Genomic DNA, 19,775 nt, shown 5'->3' with positions numbered 1-19,775 from the left:
TGTGTGTGTGTGTGTGTGTGTGTGTGTGTGTGTGTGTGTGTAAATACGTGTGTAAATATGCATGAGTGCGTGTGCGTGCGTGCGTGAAGTTGCGCGCACAAGGAAAGAGAAAAAACTGACAAAGAAAACCAAAACGGAAGTCAGCAGAGTTGCAGAACTACAGAGAAGCAGGCCGAGCATAACAGTTTCTTCATAACCGTTGCACATTATCGAAAGACAAATCCACCACCAGCGTCGAGACCTCATTGTATAGAATTTTGTATTGTCGCAGCCTGTGGGCCTTTTTCATAAGCAAGGAATCATAATTATGAGAGTGTCCCTTTTAACTAGTCTTATTAAGTATTATATATGACGATTTAAAAAAAGAAAGGAACCAGAACATTCAACATCCACAGAAAAACAGAATGATGTTGAACATCAGAAACGGGCGGAGCATGAGGATGGCACATTTTTTTCTGATGTTCAGTTAAACCTACCATCTTTCCTGAGATTATCAAATATTGCGCCTTTTGATAAACACAGGCCTACACTTACTTTTTTTTAAAACAAAGATATTTAAATATGTGGACAGGAAAAAATGACAATTTTCTTTCTTTTTTGAACGTTGGTACTGTGAACACCCACTGAAGAACCGAAATGTTGTTTTTATGACAAGATCTACTTAGTAGAATACTACTTATCCATTACTCATGTGAAAGGAAAAGCGTAAGCACTTCAAAGACTCGATTTATTACACAACCAAAGAGTGGCACCTCTTTCTCTTTATTTTTTTTTTAAATCGCCAGTATATAGATCTATATGCTGGCAATTTCAACTGTAGGACAGCTGACGACCTGAAGCCATACATCTATTTAAATATAGATCTAGTTTAATTATGTGGTTTCGACGCAACTTAACTTATGGCAAAATGGTCCCTTTTTAGGCTTTACAAAGTATATATTACATTCACCTATTTTTTTTCTCCTATTACCATAAACAAAAAATTCTTAAAGTTTCATACCACAGACTTTAGACAAACAGATAAACATTCGGAGAAATAGGTACACCCACAATTCGATAGCCAAACATAATAATAGACCAACAAACATGATACAAATTAACTTACAGAAAGGGAGGGGGGTAGACTAAGAGGCACACAAGCAGACAGACAGTCAGACAGAAAACAAACAAACGGACAGAGTATCAAGTTGATAAACAGACTACTAAAATGAACATTATCTATAAATTCTACCGAACAAGGTCAAAAATGAAATGAACGCAATTTTCAAAATAAAATGCGACGAGCATGTTACTTTGTTTGTTTGTTTGTTTGTTTTCACTCTTCTAATCAATCTCCATCAGACAGTCTTGGCTCAGGGGGCTCTTGTGGCCTAGAGGTTAAGGTGTTGGCCTCTCATTCAAAGGTCCTGGGTTCGATTCCGGGTAGTGACCAAAAAATTTTCTTCTCTAAAATTGTCTCCTTTCACCTCCTTTCCTGTTCTCTAGCAATGTTCTGTTGTCTGCTTTCATTTCCACTTTCTGCTCCCACCCACTCACCTCCTTTGCCCCCTCCTTTGGGCTCCTGACTCTTTCTGCAGTATTTCTACTGCTACTCCTTGGCTCCTTCTTACTGCTGTCTTTCTGCCACACCCATGATCTTCTGGTTTTCCTACCACCTAGCCTTCTCAGACAAGGGCCAAAAAATCTCGGAGGGCCCGTGTGCAAGTTGGGCACGTTGGGCACGTTAAAGATCCCTTGGTGGTCTAAAATCGATAAGAGTAGGCTTCGGCCGCCACCCGGGCAAAATTCAAAATTTCCTACCAACTGAAAATATTAGGTGTGTCCCGCGCGCTCATATGACCTTATGCAGTTGCGAGCCCCGCAAAACACTTTACCCAAAAAAAAAAAAAAAAGTCTTGGCTCACGATAAAAACATCGTGAAGACAGAAACGAGACCTTTGTGCACAAGATAGGGAGTGAAGACTAGAAAGCAAAGGACATAACTCGGAATAAATCAAGAGTCCACATGAAAAACAAGAGTTGTCTTACCTGTCCAAGCCCTGGATGCTGTCGTCCAAGTCCGGGTCTCCAATCCTCCCGATGTGTATCTTTATTAATTCAACGGAGCTGTGAAGGTCCAGAAAAAGAAAACTTAAATAATGTCCATATTCACCATTTGTAGTTTGTTCGTTACTTTATAGTTTGATCGGAGAGAAGCGTATTCACAAAATAACCGTTATTTAGAGCACGGGAAAAGAAGAAAAACAGACAAAAACAGCAGATGGGAAGGAAAAAAATATACGACATATCACTAATGCCCTCTAATCATCCACATTATGAATATGCCACAACGATTCTGGCCTTGAAAAATGAAATGGAGAACAAAAAAATGCCTCTGTTTTTCAAATGAGAAAAATCACCAAGACAAAAAATTACGGTAGGCCTATACATTGTACATGTAAAACATTTTTTTCGAGAGTCCAAATGAGGGCTATTCATAGGGATTACTTCATGAAAAAAGCCTGCACTGGAAATTTGAGGGATAGCAGTATGCATTGAAATGATTCGCCACCTAAGTGTCTAAAAAAACAAAACAAAACAACACAAGAATTTTAAACTACTCAATGCATAAAACTGAAATTTTGCATAACTTTTCGACAAAACTGAGAAGCATTTCAGTTTTTAAAATAATAAATATACAGACTGGACGAGGAAGTCAGAATACAGCTTCATGAGACAGACTATAGTTTCAGAAAATTACCTTAAGTGGTATACAACAGTCCGAGGGGGCAACTGGCCATGAAAAAAATCACAAACTTTTTAGACCACACAGAGAAACACTCTTGCATGGATCCAAAGAGTACAGATCATATTGTATTGTTTAATGCACCTTGTATCAAACTTTTTATAGAAGGTGCAAAATCTGGAAAAGTGCAGGAATTCAGACTTACATATGTAAGGCATCATGGTATAATCAGGCTCTTGTCGAAATAATGAAATCGAAGAAACCAGCATTTTTCTGGCCTTGTGGCATTTTTTTTTCTTCTAATTTTCTTCTTTTTTTTTATTGGGGGGGGGGGGGGCTCAACACCATTTATGTGTGGATTTTACTGAAAAGCAATGATTAAAGGCACAAAAATTGTAAATTTTCAGTTTACAAGGACTCTTAAGCTTTGGAAGTTACCAAACTTTGGGGGCCATTTTCTCATTAATTCTACTTCTAAAACCAGACAACCCTCCCCTCCTTCAGTCGCAAATATATCGACTTCTATTCAACATAGATGGGCATTTTTTCACCAAAAGCAAGGCAAATGAACAGGATTTAAGATGATACCAATAATCCCATTTACCCAAAAATTGACAAAGGCCTGATTCCACCACGTCATGCCACATATTTATACAGAAAATCTGCACCACTGAATGTAATGGCTATAGACATACCATGATCATGGAATTTGGTAAACCTGAGGGTCGTAGTACAACAGTGAAATCACTGCCATTTATAACCCTGATAGTAATTTTGTCTGACAGCTCGGCATGGGTAGAACACAACAGATAACACACTCAATATTTTAAGTAAAAACATCTGGTGCCCTGATTGGTGGGGGAGGGGGTGGAGGAGGTCCCTCATTATTTAAAGGACCTTGTATCATCATCTTCTTCTTCTTCTTCTTCTTCTTCTTCTTCTTCTTCTTCTTCATCTTTTCCCACGCTCATATGACCTTAGCAGTTGCGAATGCCGTAAAGCCCTAACTACTACTACTTCTCATCTTTTTCTCCTTACAGCAACTCTGGTACAGTGGTCAGGCACTTCACCGTCCAATTCAGAAGAAATGAATTTGTTGTGTGCAGAATTAAAAACTTTAAAAAAAAATCAGCCTACCTGCTAGGACATTGTATCCCTCCTTGTCTGGGTACACCTTGACAGGCAGAGTAGAAGCAGGCAGACAGATTTAAATTGTGTCAATGGTGGCGTAAAACATCTAAAATTAAAATTCTTCCTCTCTTTGTTCTCTTCTTCTTTTTATTCTTTTTCTTTTTTTTTCTATTTCTTCTTTTTCCCGTTTTTGTCTTCTTCCTATTCCTCTTCTTGCACAAATCAAAACCAAACCAAAAGTAGAAAGTAGTTATCATTTGATCCCTTACTCACCTGACATCACTGACCGGATGACACATGATGTAGAGGAACTTGCAAGGAAAATATTCTTGGACATATGCCGTCCAGATGCAGCCCAAATCTTCATCTGTGAATCTAGAGATAAAGTTAGGAATAACAAACCTTACGAACAGATCAAAACGATAATGGAACGTGGGGAGAAGGGTGATCAGTAGGGAAGGTGACCACTTACATTTAATGCTCTATCAGCCATCTGTCTCAGACAATCACCTGTACAGATGACTACTCCTCGCCTTAACTTGCGTTTAAACTCTGTTATAATAATAATAGTCTGAAAGGACCAGCTGTTTAAGATGACCAATTTTCTCCTCGACAAAGTGTAGTCGTTCTGGACAGGTTCTATTGTACTGGGATTAGATTACACTACGGATGGGAGCACAGGCCTGAACTATCTTTTAACTTTCAGCGCAAAATGAACATACACCTCAGCACACAGTGCAGAAATTCTCAGTCTACACAAGGAAGCTCACGAAGTGTTTTTCTTAATACCAACAAATATCTTCCATCCATTTCTTTTTCTGTGCTGAACAGTAAACACCCTCAAACCCCAGTGTCAGGCTCATCTTTATAAAGACTTATATTTGTCTAGTAGGAGGTCAAATTCATAGTTTAAAAAAAGTGGTTCACATTGACTACATTTACACAATACCAGATATTCACTGTGACAAAAAAGAAAAAGAAGGCAAGCTAGTAACAACAAAGAATAGTGCAGAAGTAAGACCTTCTAGCGCTGCCCAGATTTCAATTTTTTAAATTTTATTACTATGTGGCGCATCTACAAATCCTACACATGCTTAGACCCTGTGCCCTTGGATATAATTATTTTTCACTCTAAAGAATGATTGATAAAACCTTAGGAAACAAATAAAACCTTGTCTACAGTAGTGCTGGGCGGTTAGGTTCCCGGTTATTGAAAGTTAGGAATCGTAGGAATCGACTCCGAACCCAATTACTTTCTTTCAAATGATGTGGTTTCTTCGGGTGGTTACCTGTTCGTTGGCTCCGAACATCTTCAGGGTTTATGGTAATATTGCTTTCGGAACACGACGATGCATCAACTTAAAAAAAATTAATTTAAAAAATAAAAGAAGATCTTAATGATCAAAGTAACTGATAACCGCTGGTTTACATAAAAAGGAGTCGGAATTTTTCTTACGTAGCATTAATCGTGGGAATCTGTTCCGGAATCGATCCTTCGCCCAGCTCTAGTCTACAGAAGTTAGCAAAACTTTTTATGCTAAGTACGACTTTTAAAGACACCATATGTGGCTACAAACCTCCCAACTTGTACACTTAAGACTACAAAACTAAAGCAGAGTTTTTTATGAAATATTATTTTAAAAATAATATATCTGTACAGTCAAAAGAAAAAAAAATTGTTCACAGTAACCTTTCTGGTCTTCTTAGTCCAAGAGCCGGGTCTATATAAAGTACTAGAACCTTGTTTTTCATCATAAAGTTTTTTTCTTTGGTGATTTTGCTTCCTCGGGGTCTCTAGACTTCATATCAGTCGGGGGCCAACTTGTATCTTATGGGCATAATTTTTTTTCTGCTGGTTGAAATACACCAACCCGTACCATGTAAGAATGATGAAGGAGCGACTAATGCTGGGCAATGAGTCGCTTTACCAAAATCAGGATAATATGTTAGTACACCTCTTCGGCAAATAATATGTTATGAACCGCTTCGGCAAAATCTCTTAGATAAACAGGTTAGCATTACTTCATCAACAAATGGGTACACTCACTGCGGCAAACGGGTCAGGAAAGAGAGTTTAGAGTCTGAATTCGGATATTTCATTTAGAATTATCCGGTTATCCGGATAGTTTATCTGGATTTTGCCCACCTCTACCATGTGCGAGTTGACCAAGATTCGCGCGAGGGTACTAGATCTAGGCGTAACACTAATAGCTCCTCTCGCCGTGATGTCACAGGATGCTCCGAAAGGTGCACCGCACGGCCTGCTGTAATATGGACTCAGCTAGCAAAGGAAGGAGACATTGGCAGACAGTGCTTCGTCACACCACACCTCCGTAGAAACAAAGAATGTAGGAAACCGCTACGTCACCACGAGGACGTGATGCGATCAGGCTGGTTCATGCAACATGCACACACACAGTGTCTCACTCAGTTACTTTTAAACTCATACGGATGCGATAAAGAACCCACCGGTGATCAAATCGAGACGGATTAGTGGTCTACTAGAAGCAAGTTGGCAACGAGATGATGGACTCAGTCAGAGACTTTCAGATGATGCTGAGTTTATACTGCGTCACAAGAACTGTGTGAGCACACATTGTACCAGAGACCATATTAAGCGATTTTTACTAAAGCAAAAGACTGAGGAACTTTCTGAAGAAGAACTCAAACGTCATAGGGGCAGTACTAGTTCGTTTAATTTTCACGAACATTTTTTTTGTGGAGAAGCATGCTGACTGATACTCCCGAAAACACCCAGATCGTTGGAAAAAGCCTACTTATTATGCCGAACTGGAGAGGAGAAAGGGAGGAAGATCACCAAAGAAGAACTACAAAAAAACGTGTCAAGGAACGTGGGGACAAATGGGGAATGGATGTCAGCTTCCGTGTGTCATCAACAGTCAGTGATTTGGCAGACGCTAGGTATCAGAGAGACTGCCACTCCTGGTTCTACACAAACTATCCAACGCAATCAACTAGCTCACCTACGAAGCATGACTATGTCTTCGGTACGCTGGTTGACGGCATTCGATGAAACAACTCACGAATGTGGAATAGTGTGGAAGTCCTGAACCATGTATCTGAGAAGCTACATCCAAAATTGCTGATCCTGTCTCACCAGGTGTGGCTTCCATCCTCTTCTTCAGGAGCACGGCTTCAGTCTAGATGCGTATTGTAAATGATGAAGGAGACTGCAATGGACGAGCCATATCATGCTTGGTTAGTGTGGTCAAAGCAGAATGTTCAAAGCCCAATCGCCATACGTACCCAACTCGTCTGCCTAGGGGATTTGTCATGAATGAGTGCAGCCTTTGCTATCGCTCCTTGCAGCCACAGACCCCAAACTGGATTCTACACTGCCAGCAGCAATGATCGGCCACACTGTTACGAGTACAGTCAGCAACTATTTCACAAACTTGCAACTTGGACTTTGTGTTCTGTTGAGTCGACAGAGGAAATTTATAGACGAGCTTCACACGTATGGAGTCACCACCTCATGCGACGAACTAAGGCGCTTTCGGTGTTCAGCTACTGTTGCTATGGCATCTGTTCCAAGAGGACTGGCCTACTTTGACAGTAAACATGGACTTGTTCAAGTTGTAGCTGACAACTTTGACACGCAGATACCATCTCCAAAAGGCCAAAAATCAACGCACGGCTCAGCAAAGATACTGGCACAAGCCAACACGCAGAAGTCAGAGCAGGTGTGGGAAATGAAAGATATTCCAGCCATCAGGCGTCTCAGCAAAACAGAAACCAAGTCCGATAATCTGACACTTGGTGACGTTGCAGTTCAACGGTACACAAGAAACACGAAACCACTTATGCCGGAAGAACTGAGCCTGCGACATGTCTCATCTCTGGTCTTTCTTACCACACGACAGGCTTCTCTGAATAGAACTGCAACTCAAGATCTGCCATTTTTTAAACAGGCACTCGGCAAAGATGCAAGACCTGAGTATGGAGGTTATAACACACAACGTACCTGCAGTGCAGAACAACAACCCCAACCAAAGACAGATGTGATGTACAGCCCATTCCTGGACATTATCCCATCTGAGCGAGACAGCTCACTGGTCATAGATGGACAATATTCACCAGTGACTACCAGCTGTGCAAAGAACTTGTCCACAAGGAACAGTTTCAGAAGTTCATCCCAAGAATTGGTGGTATGCACATGTTGAGGAGTTTTGTTAGTGCTGTGGGATACCTGATGGGAGGAAGTGGCATTGAAGACCTACTTGGCTCTGCATTTGTGGGAGTGCCAAAAATGTTGACCCGGTAAAAATACCCACAAAATGTAAAAGCATTGAGACTTCTTGTTGAGTAGTTACTGCGACCCATTCTCTCCAAAACTAACGTGCACACCATGGCTGCACTCACGCAATGTCTCGTCACCAAAAGCACCCAGAGCAAAACCACCAAACTTTGGGTTGAGTGCTCCTTGACCCAGTGTTCATTATGATGGCCTTTGTTCGGGCTGAGAGAGAAGCTGACTGGACTCTTCACTTGTTTGCTGTGGAAAAGATGTTCCCCTACATCTTTGAGCCTGGAACGTCAACTATGCTCGCTACTGTCTTTACTATCTCCGATCCATGCAGCGCCTGCATCCACACGGTTTTGATGAAATACTTTAAAGTAATATTGTAGTCTATATATAAATATATATATATATATATATATATATATATATATATATATATATATATATATATATATATGTGTGTGTGTGTGTGTGTGTGTGTGTGTGTGTGTGTGTGTGTGTGTGTGTGTGTGTGTGTGTGTGTGTGTGTGTGTGTCGCCCTCTGCCACGAGGAAGAACTTATCCATGCGAGGTCGTGATCTTAATGCGACGATTTCAAGTGTATTGCGGATCAGCACATTTATGAAAACTATATGGCGGCCATCTTGTTTTCTTTGAAGTTGCCATTTTATCGAATATTTGAAGTGTATTTCATCAAGAGTGGTTACTTTTGTCACACTGAATGCTATTTAATGAAGTTTGTACATTTTTATGTCTTTAAATAAAAGTTTAAATGCATGATATCCCTCACAACATCTTTTACTCGAAATTCTTTGGCGGCCATCTTGGATTTTCACTTTTAAACAAAAATGCCCAAAGTTTAGCATTTGGCCCCCATTAGATTTGAAATCAGCAATGAAAACTGTTAAAATCACCAAAGAAAAAAACTTTATGACGCAAAACAAGCTTTTTCATCTGGCGCTCGGACTATCTGTACAATAAGTGAGCAGGTCAACAACATAACCTTTACATCAGTTGATTGTCAACACAGTTTCACATTTCAAAATATTGAGCATGAAATACATATTTACTCTAAAAGCCCATTGCAATTATCCAAATTAATTAAATAAATTTCCAAATTTCCTCAAAATTACCTTTCTTTGTAAAGACATGCAAACTGGACGGCCTGAAAATATCTGCAAGAGCAGATATATAAAATTGCTCTTGTACTATAGGTAAACACCAACAGCTGTTGCCACAATGCCCTCACACTCCCCACTGATCAGACTAATACACCAACTCACAGAGGACATAGTTTAGAACTTTCATTAAATTTTTTTCAAATTTTTACATTCTTCAACGTATATGAATAATTACATTTAATTGAAAATGAAAAAAAAGAGCTTCATTACATTATTCAAACACAAAAGAATGATATTCAGGTGCAAACAACTACAGTTCCATCAGCAAGGAACCTACACTCAACTTTCAAAACCTCTCTATGGGAGAAATCCACAAACAAAAAACACATTTTTTGTACAAAAAGATAATTTTTCAGGAATCGTCTCCTCTTTGAAAATACATTGAGATTGAGAAAAGAAGCAGAAGTCATTGTCGCAATCTGTTAAGCATTGACTGTTGCGAAAGCTAATTATGAAATACTGAAACAACTGAAATATGAGAGAAATGTTAACAAACATAATTATTCACATTATTAGTCATTAAAGACTAGTTACAAATATTGACTATTGACAATGAATCATTTTGAGAGTTCTAGCAATTCGCTATTGTAGAAACTGAACAAAATGTCAATTTGTGAAATAAAACACTCATTCACAGTTCACAGGCACCTTATATGTACTCAAGATTTCAGGTGCAAAGTAGTCACGGGAGAGTTATTGTTGCTATATTAAGGGACACACAGGTGCTATGCTATTAAGTCATTACATTACCCCTCCCAGAGTAATACAACTATGTGCAAAGTGAATCACCAGGAACTGAATTAATATGACAGTCACAAAATCTTGCAGGCAATATATATATGTTCCACGCAATTTACCGATCGGCGCAATCTTAAGCTGTGCCTTTTAGCTATCACATAATTGCGCGGCAATCTTCAGATAGCGCTGCGCATTTTAACTTTAGTATAATTGAGCGGATATCTGAAGATTGCATTAATATTTTACATTTTAAGAATTCTCTTCCATCTTAATTCTTTTACTCACATCAAGGAACATTCACATATATTTTCAAAAGTGTAAAAATATGAAAATTAAAATCAAAATTAATGTATGAAACTGAAGAGCTCACAAGAAAGATACAATGCCAGGAATCAAACTCAAAGTTCACAAAGCACATTAATTTATTTCATATTCTTCAAATAACTTTTTTTTAAAAATTCACTTCCATCTTTATTCTTTTACTCACATCAAGGAACATTCATATATTTTCAAAAGTGTGAAAATATGAAAATCAAAATTAACGTATGAAACTGAAGAGCCCATAAAAATGATACAATGCCAGGTATCAAACTCAAAGTACATTTATTTTTTAAAATATTTTTAAAATATTTTTTAAATTCACTTTCATCTTTATTCTTTTACTCACACCATGGAACATTCATGTTTATTTTTAAAAGTAAAAATCTGAAAATTAAAATTGAAATTAAGATACGAAACTGAAGATCTCACAAGAATGATACAACTATATGACCATTAAAACGCGCAGCGCTATCTTAAGATTGCTGCGCAATCTTAAGAATGCTGCGCAATTATACGATCGTTAAAACGTGAAGCGCCGATCGGTAAACTGCGCGGAACATATATACAACCACTGTTGGTCAAAGTGTTCGAATTTGTGACAGATATTGAAGATGGTACACTGATTGATTTTGAGAAGGTTGGGGGCGATATTCCAAAGAGGGAATCCAGTCTCTTGTTAGCTGATTGAAATTTTCTAGTGGCCCTTGATGTCTAGAGTGAAAAACTTGTCACAGATATAAGTGATGCAATAAGAGCTTTCATATAGTTGTTGAATTGGATACCTGTCCATTTGGATGTACACATAACCTGTTGAAGACAAGTATGTAAAAATGTGGACAGACTGTTGTCCATGGAACCTTGGAACTGGAGGATGCAGTGAGCATATGATGTGCTTAATTCAAAAGATAATACACTTAGGTCTAACTGTCCTTGCATCAAGCGGCTGAAGAAATTCCCCTGGAAGCTGAAGTGTTGAGCCATCAACAAGTTCAATTGGAGAATAATTGGGGTCCAAGAAGAGCAAACTCCCCCTCAAAAAAACATGGACAGTAAAGACCAGCAGTGCATGCTTTGAGTTGAAGGTGGCAACATTCCACCATGTCATTTCTCTGGGAGTAATAAGCTGTGGTTGTACGAGTCTCAATGCCTAATATCTTTTTACACCCTGCCCAAAGATTTGAAGTGAATTGCCTGCCACGGTGTGAGAGAACGTCTTCCAAAACCTCAAACCTGGCAATCCAGAGATGGATGAGAGCTGAGGTGCAGGTGGAGGAATGGGCATCTGGTAAAGGAATAGCTTCGGGCCATCTGGTGAAACGGTCTGTTATAGTGAAAAGATAGTTCATGCCCTGACTGGTTGGCAGAGGCCTAACAAGGTCCACATGCAGATTGCAGAATATGATATGAAGAGGAAAGTGTTCCATTACTGGTGCTCTTGTGGGTTGGTGGATTTTAGATGTTTGGCATGCATAACATTCTTTGCACCACTTGTGTATATTATGTTTCATATCATGCCATATGAAATGTTGGCTGATGGCTCATTGAGTGGGACGTGCACTTGCATGTGAGAGTCCAAGACCATGTTCAAAACTGGGCAAGCCCAAGAATTTGATAACACCTGCCTCAGTATACAAGTGGATATATTGCAGAGCAGGGTCAACGTCCCTAGCTGAACATCTAGTAGCTGAAGAACTGTGGTAGCTTCGCAATAAGCCTCCACCTTGTCAGACTGAATCTGGTTTTAAGCAAGGCCATCGAAATCACCAAGAGAAGCAATATAGTGTTCTGAAATTAGGTGGGACTGAAACGTGAAAGGGAGTCAGCCACCACATTGTACCTGCTACAAGTGTGTCGGATGCCGGTCGTAAACTAAAAAATGTAAGAAGAAATGTCTAGAGGACAACCATCAGTTTTGCTTTTTTCGATCTGTGTATACAGTTTTTAAAAAAGTAATAAAAATGTTTGATGGCAGTATAAGCTGCCAGAAAGTTTACAATCAAAAGCACCACACTTTAATTCCATTTCAGAAAGTTTCCAGGAAAAGAAAGCGAACAGGACCAAGACTGGCATCCTCATTATTCGAGTAAGGCACCTACTGCTGTGTTGGATGCATCGACAGTGAGACTTGGAGTATCTGATTGGGGATGATAATACAATGCCGCCTTAACTAATGCTACTGTAGTTTTTTCAAAAACAGTTTGGCATGCTATAGACCACTCAATGTCTTGTCCTTTGCCACTTGTCTAGGCATGGAGTGGGGTTAAGATGTCAGCAACATGTGGGATGAAGCAGTAAAAATTATTCATCATTCCATGAAAACCCTGAAGGCTGGTTCAGTCAGTAGAAGCAGCCCATCACACAGGGCTATTACCCTGTCAGGGAGAGAAACTATTTCCTGAGTTGTAACGTGATGCCCAGAGAAATCCTGATAGATTCTTTCTGATACCGATTTTCGCTCTAATATCACAAGTCAATTTACTTGACCAATGCACAAATTTAGTAGCCACGGACACAATCTGAAGCTAGACAGAAAGAATGAGTGAATGAAAAAGAGGAGGAAATTGGCACAAAAAGTTTGCTATCAAGGCTAGCCAGATTTTGATAGATTTGCAGGTAAGAATGAATTGCTGACCAACCGGCAATGAATGCATAGCTGGAATCGGCTGATTGCAGGAAATGCACAATCTGGCAAGTTATTATAACATTAAACTTGCTGCCGAGAGAATAACCTATACAAGACGATATGAAGGCGAATACGGATCCTTTTCCACTGAATTTTGGTAGCCTTACGCTATGGCACCTTTTAATAGATCTAGTTGATAACGATGAGGGAGCAAATATGGAAAAGTCAGAAAGTACAGATTTCAGTAAAATATGGAAGATTGGAAGCACTGAGGATGACGAGGTATCGGTCAGAGTTTACTGAATCATGGACAATCACAACCTTTTCAAGAGTGCAGTTTTTACAGGCTGACTACCATGTGCTACTCAGGACTTGGATTCAAGTTTTTATCTCCTATGGACCCAAACCTTTCAAAATTTGCAACCAATTTCAAAATGAACCTTTTGTTTGGAACAATATGTTTGTTACAGATATCTATCCATTTGACTGAGCAAATAATACACAAGCTGATTTAGGAAATTTCGATTCCTGATACATCTTCGCTGCAAAAACATGATGTAGCATCTTTCAGTAGTGCAACAGCAATGAACTTCATAAAAAATATAATCCGGAGGCATGTTCTAGTTTTCCGTCAATTTTAAAGTTATTTGGGACATAAAGAAGAAAGTTAAGGACATTTCTTTGAACAAACTTTTTTTTCAGGTCAGTTGGTATGTAGAACTATAGAGGTTTTAAGAAAATGATCTGATAGCAGCACTTGACCTCGTGGATGCCTATAATAGGGTTGAGTACAATGTCCTTTTGAGAACAATGATCAACCTTAAGATTAGCCCCCAGCTCATGATATGGGTAGGTGAGGCATTGCTGAAGAGGCAAGTTGCAATGCGGCTGAGAAACTGGACATCTGACACCAGAAGCATCACACTGTGGGGTTGCCACAGGGATCATCGCTCTCACCAGTGTTATTCAACATAAACACAGTTGGAATCACTTCTGGACAACTGGAAGGCCCAGGGCGTGAGCAGGGTTTTGCAGATGATGTCCTTGTGTATACAGACAAGGTAAGGACCGGCAAGAAACAGCTAACGCGGTGCAACAGGAACTGGATCGAATTGGGCAATGGTGTGTAGACCACAACGGCAAACTCCACCCCAAAAAGGCCTGTGTGCTGTGGTGCTCGCTGAACAATCACGCCGTGAAAGCAGAGATGCCTACAGTCACCATTAACGACAGGATCCTGAAGCGTGAGCACTCACTGAGGTATCTAGGTATCACTTTTGACAGATCACTCTCAGGTAAAGATCACATAACCAGGATCATCACAAGAGCCAGAAAAGGTCAGACTGCACTGAAAACCATGAAGTGTAGCAGACTGCCACAGAGAATTTTAGCCATACTATACCAGACTCTCGTGCTGTCTGTGATAAACTATGGCCTCAGTCTCCTCACCTTGTAAACTTCGCAGCTGAAGCACCTTGAAAGAATTCAGAACGAAGGTATACGGATTGTCCTCGGGTGCACATGAGACACATCCTGCGAGGCTATGCATTATCTCTTGGACCTCCCAGCCATGGTAGAGAGTCACAAGATAGCTCAGGTGAAAGCATATTTGAGAGCCAGCACCGATGATCAGAACCCACTGCATGACAAAGTGTGATGAACTGTACACACGCGTCTTCTCAGTGGGACTGAATGGATGAAAGAGGCAGCGATGACTTTGGCTAAATGCTGTGAGGTGCAAGACATCCGAAGGGGCAGCGCATGGGTCAGCGTCACTGACACACCTGGGCAGTATACCCGAGTGGTAGCAACCTTAGGCAGAGAATGTCGTGAGTGGCCAGAGGGAGCAGCCAATGCCACGGTAGAGATGCTGATAAAGGAGAACAGTGAACAGGGCATAGTAGTCATCTTCACAGATGGATCAGTGCAGCGTGGTGTCAAATCTGGATGGGCTTTCAGCGCTCGTGTAAACGGGGTCATACAGAAAGAGCTGTCAGGCACCACAAGTAAAACCACGTCCAGCAAGTGCATGGAGATGAAAGCTATCACAGAAGCCCTTAACTGGATTAAGACGACGGAGTATCAGTCTGCCATCCTCGTCACCAACTTGATGAGTACCCTCGAAAAAGTGAAGAAACACATGATGTATGCAGACTGGCAAGAGGCAATACAAAGCAGCAGACTCACAAGGATTGTATGGATATTTAGCCCTGGTCATGCAGGAGTTCAAGGCAATGAACATGCTGATAAGCTAGCCGGCCAGGCTGAGATGGGCAGCATCATGCAATTAGATCCACCAACAGTCATGGCAGCATTAGCAGCATGGTTCAACGACCACAGAGAGGATAAAGGCACCACTCAACACACAATGGATAAACTAAGGGAAGCTGGTGTCTCTAGAGGGTCGGGGAGAGACAGCAACCTGCGTGGAAAAGCCAGAAGAATATCCAACCAACTGTTAACTCGCACGATCAGCAGGCAGACCCTTTCATGGACCCTGGAGAGGAGGGGGAGCAGCTATGGCATTGTGCTGCCTGCAGTGACACCTATTCTCAAAGTAAGTAAGTAACTAAGTAAGTAAGTAAGCGAGCGAGTGAGTGAGCGAGCGAGCGAGTGAGTGAGTGAGTGATTGAGTGAGTGAGTAAGTAAGCAAGTAAAATAAGTAAGTAAGTAAGTAAGTAAGTAAGTAAGTAAGTAAGTAAGTAAGTAAGTAAGTTAGTAAGTTAGTAAGTAAGTGGTGCATCCAGACAGATGATTATTGGATTCTTGTATTTGAGGTAAGAGATATCAATCATCTTTGGTAGCAGTGTTTCTGTTGACTCATGTTGTGGCTGGGACATAGTAATTGTAAGGATTTTGTAAATCCATGAAAGTCTTGGTCTTGTGAAATGTTCGAGTAAAAATCATGGGAAGTGTTACTTAAAGTATTGATCTGCGTGGAACACAGGCTGTCATGTTCAGCATTGGAGGATACCAATGTAGAAACTCAACAAGATGTCAGTTAGTGAACTAAAACAAAACTGCCTAATACTCACTCACAAACACACCTCATATTCATCTCCATTCACAGCGCAAAACAGTCTCAGTAAGTTATTGTTGTTCTATTAATTAGCACAACGGAGCTGTGTCACCAAGTCGCAACAATATTTTTTTTTAAAAGGAAAGAAAAAACTTACTGGCAGACTTTAGGAGGCTGGGAAGATGGTTCAGGGGACCTGAAACATGATGCAAATAAAAAGGATAATTATTCAAATATTTTAAAAAACAGTTACTACACAAGTGTTCACATGTAATTTTGACATTACGATTCCTAGTCAAAATTTTGGCTGCAAAACAACAATCAAAGTCTGGAATTTACTTGAAAAGACAGATAAAAGCTAAACAGCTATTTTGAAACACATTGCAATTTTTAAACCCCCTCCAATGTTCAAAACAGTTCTTCAAAAAGAATACAAAACCAATCATTCCTCACAAAGTATACAGTGACACTACACATAATATATTTCTAGACAATCAACAAACAAAAAAAGAGAGAGAGAGAGAGAGAGAGAGAGAGAGAGAGAGAGAGAGAGGGGGGGGGGAGAGAGGGAGGGAGGGAGAGAGAGAGAGAGAGAGAGAGAAAGGGGGGGGGGGTTGAGGTAGAAGGAGCCTTTCAGTTTTAATAAAGAAAACATCAACACAATAACCATCATTACATGTAGTATGAGGGAAAACTTCAAAAAGCAAGACAGACACATAAACACAGAGAAACACAAAATAAAAAGGACTCACAAGTACCATCCTCAAACCACAGGCAAGGAGAATTAAAAAGAAGAAGAAGTCAAATCCTTATGCTGAAGAAAAGGAGACTTTGACATAGAAACAAGGGCTTACAAACAGACAAACAAATAAAAGAGACTGAAAGAGGGAAAAGGACAAGTAGGAGAAAGTTACTTACTCTTTGACTGAAAAGAGAGAGAAACAGCTGACTGGAGACATTGAGGCTCCTATCACTTTCTGTACAAAACAAATTAAAAAACACAATGAAAAGCTAAAAATCATCTTAATTTGTCAGAACGGTACAGCTGAAATATAAAATCAAATGGAATAATAAAACAAATGATACATTTAAAATCACATATAAAATAAGTCTTATTACTACAGAACTTTAATAAGGTCATAGGCTACACATACTAAACATGATGAGTGACACAAGGGAGATTGCAGGAGCATGCAAAGAATTTAAGTTCATAATAAACCTTGATCTGATTGTATATTTTATATGTATTCCTTCTTTGATCAGAAATGTTTACCATGAGTTCTGCACTATTTCAAAGTGAGGCTAAAGTTTAAGATTAATGCAACACTGATCTTGCCATCACAAGAAAAGCTCTCTTATAAACTTTGAAGTGGGTGAAAAACAAAGTTTGTTTCAATTATGTACAATGAGATATTCCCAAAAGAAAGAGAGCACTATCGCTGAAAGAAAAAGTCATGAGAAAATGAGGCTTGAAAACGAGCTACAACTACATTAAGAACTTGCATGGATATGCACTTAAACAAAGTTAACACCTCAAAAAAGGAATATAATATTCGAAACCAAAGTATATATCTTTTAGTAAAATTGTATTTTGATATGAAGAAAACATTTTTTTGCCTGTTCTGACTCCTATTACCTTTCATACCTTACTTCCAACTCCAACCACAATGACATACCAACTAAAGTTTAAGTTGATTGCCTTTTATATTACACTGCTCAAACAATTTATTTGTAAACTAAATGCCCATGTGATACATTAAAAAATGCACAAATGAAGAAATTGTTACCTTCCCTCACATGCACCCAGAGTGAATAACGCACTCATTTGCAATTCTCAAGCATGTTCTTGCTATTTGTGAACATCTTTCTTTCATATGTATGAAAATGTATTTCCATATTGGCTATTGAAGTAAAACAGATATCAAGAAAGCGGTAAGCTCAACATTTCTTTTAATTAAATCGGTAGAAAGGCATTTTTCTTTTTCTTTTTTCAAAGTTCAAAAAAACATTTGAGCCGTTAATGACCAGTTACAAAAGTTGACAGCATTTCCTTGTGTATATGAAAATCTACCACAAGAAGATGTTGCTTACTAACTCCAAGCAGTTTGGCATATTTTGGCATTTTTCATTTGTCTTAGGCGTCTTCCATACCCTCAAGCCTCCTGCAATAATCTATCTGCTCCAGATGGACATACTGTATATATGTGAGGCAGCGTCGAGTTTAAACGTTTTTATTTTTTAGCTTAACCATATAACAGCACATTTCCATAAGAAATTTTACTGAAAAACATTTATTAAAGACACAGAATGTGCCATTTTTCAGTTTCCAAACTTTGGCGGCCATTTTATCTCTAGTTACAACACTGAAACCAGGCGACCTCACTTCCTTCAATCGTATCTTGAGTTCTGTTCAAGATAAATGGGTGTTTATTTCCTTGGACCCAACCCAGCGCATCCGCGGGTGGTGGATAGGGGAAAGGCTTCTAGATATGGAGGTCAGCTGTTAAGCAGTCACGAACCAAATGGGAGATGGCCGTGGAGAGTAGAGGAGAACCCTAGTGGCACAGGTGCTTCAATAAATACCTCACACACTCGAAGAAGGGACCATCTTGGCAACAGGAAGTGCCATAAATCCTACCAAAGCCCCCACTACTTTGTGGATTGTCAGTGGTTGACAAAGCTAGCAGAGAAAACTGTATACAAACCGGCAGTAGGCAATGGGAAACCACTGCTGTAATATCCCAAGAACAATAATGGAAAAGCCCAGAACAACACACTTAGGGAACCTAAACAAATGGGTAACAGGGAAAGATCAGGGAAACGTAGCTTTTTTTAGTTTAGAGTATCCAGGCAAAGGAATGAATGGAGATCCATGATCGCCGATGTCTGTTGCCGATCTAGTACTGGATGATGATGACGATTTCCTTGGAAGCAAGGCAAATAAATCTGCTTTCAGATGATACCAATAACTCCACATGCCAAAAAATTGACGAGTGCCTGATTCCACCGCGTCGTGACACAAAAGGGAATTGGATGGTCTTTCAGACCTAGTCAATAGATTTCATTTTAGTCAAGCTCTCTTGAGGCATGACCTATTTTCCTTGTTACTAAAAATAGAAACAAAAACAGAAATCACACTTCCCAAACAAAAACAAAAAAGGAAAAAAAAGTGTTTGCAAATTTAGAGTTTACATTTATTTCATGAAAAAATACATTCAATTCTCAATTCTGCATATTACGTACCAAAGACACACCATTCTGTTGGAAAATAAAGAAATAAGGGCCATTCTAGTACATCCTACAATTCCCAGTTATTGCCCTTGAAGCTGGAAATTTCATATCATGACTTCTTGCTCTCAAGCCTCCTGCAATGATCTATCTGTTCCAGATAGACATATTATATACCAATGTAAGGGAATTGGTTGGTCTTTCAGACCTAACCAATAGATGTCATATTTGTCAAGCCATCTTGAGGTGTGACTTATTTTTCTTGTTACTAGAAAATAGATGCAGTAACAGAAATCAGACTTCCCCAACAATCAGAAATAAAAAGTGTATGACAATTTAGAGTTTACATTCATTTCATGAGAAAGTTACGGTGTAATGTGTCAAAGACACTTCATTCTGTTGGAAAATAAACAAATGAGGGTCGTTCTTGTGCACTCTACAAATTCTCGGTTATTGCCCTTGAAACTGGAAATTTCACTTTTTGACAATTGTCATCAATAAAACAACACCAAATTACTCAGAATGTAATACAGTGATACTAAGTG

The 19,775-nt window shown here is 39.4% G+C and overlaps 1 protein-coding gene across 1 annotated transcript in view; it reads right to left on the bottom strand.

Annotated features, from left to right (window-relative positions):
* LOC101847509 (anaphase-promoting complex subunit 4) overlaps positions 1-19,775 on the bottom strand; it is a gene marked incomplete in the record, with an annotated part of 226,336 nt that overhangs the window by 115,201 nt on the left and 91,360 nt on the right. Inside the window, 4 exon segments of the mRNA XM_013085139.2 lie at positions 2,029-2,106; positions 4,130-4,231; positions 16,160-16,198; positions 16,921-16,979. Of these exon segments, the coding sequence (XP_012940593.1) occupies positions 2,029-2,106; positions 4,130-4,231; positions 16,160-16,198; positions 16,921-16,979 (278 nt within the window).

Source organism: Aplysia californica, unplaced genomic scaffold (assembly GCF_000002075.1).
Source record: "Aplysia californica isolate F4 #8 unplaced genomic scaffold, AplCal3.0 scaffold00349, whole genome shotgun sequence".
NCBI classification, from domain to species: domain Eukaryota; kingdom Metazoa; phylum Mollusca; class Gastropoda; order Aplysiida; family Aplysiidae; genus Aplysia; species Aplysia californica.
The sequence above is the reverse complement of the archived record's forward strand: the minus strand, read 5'-3'. Positions and strand labels throughout refer to the sequence as shown.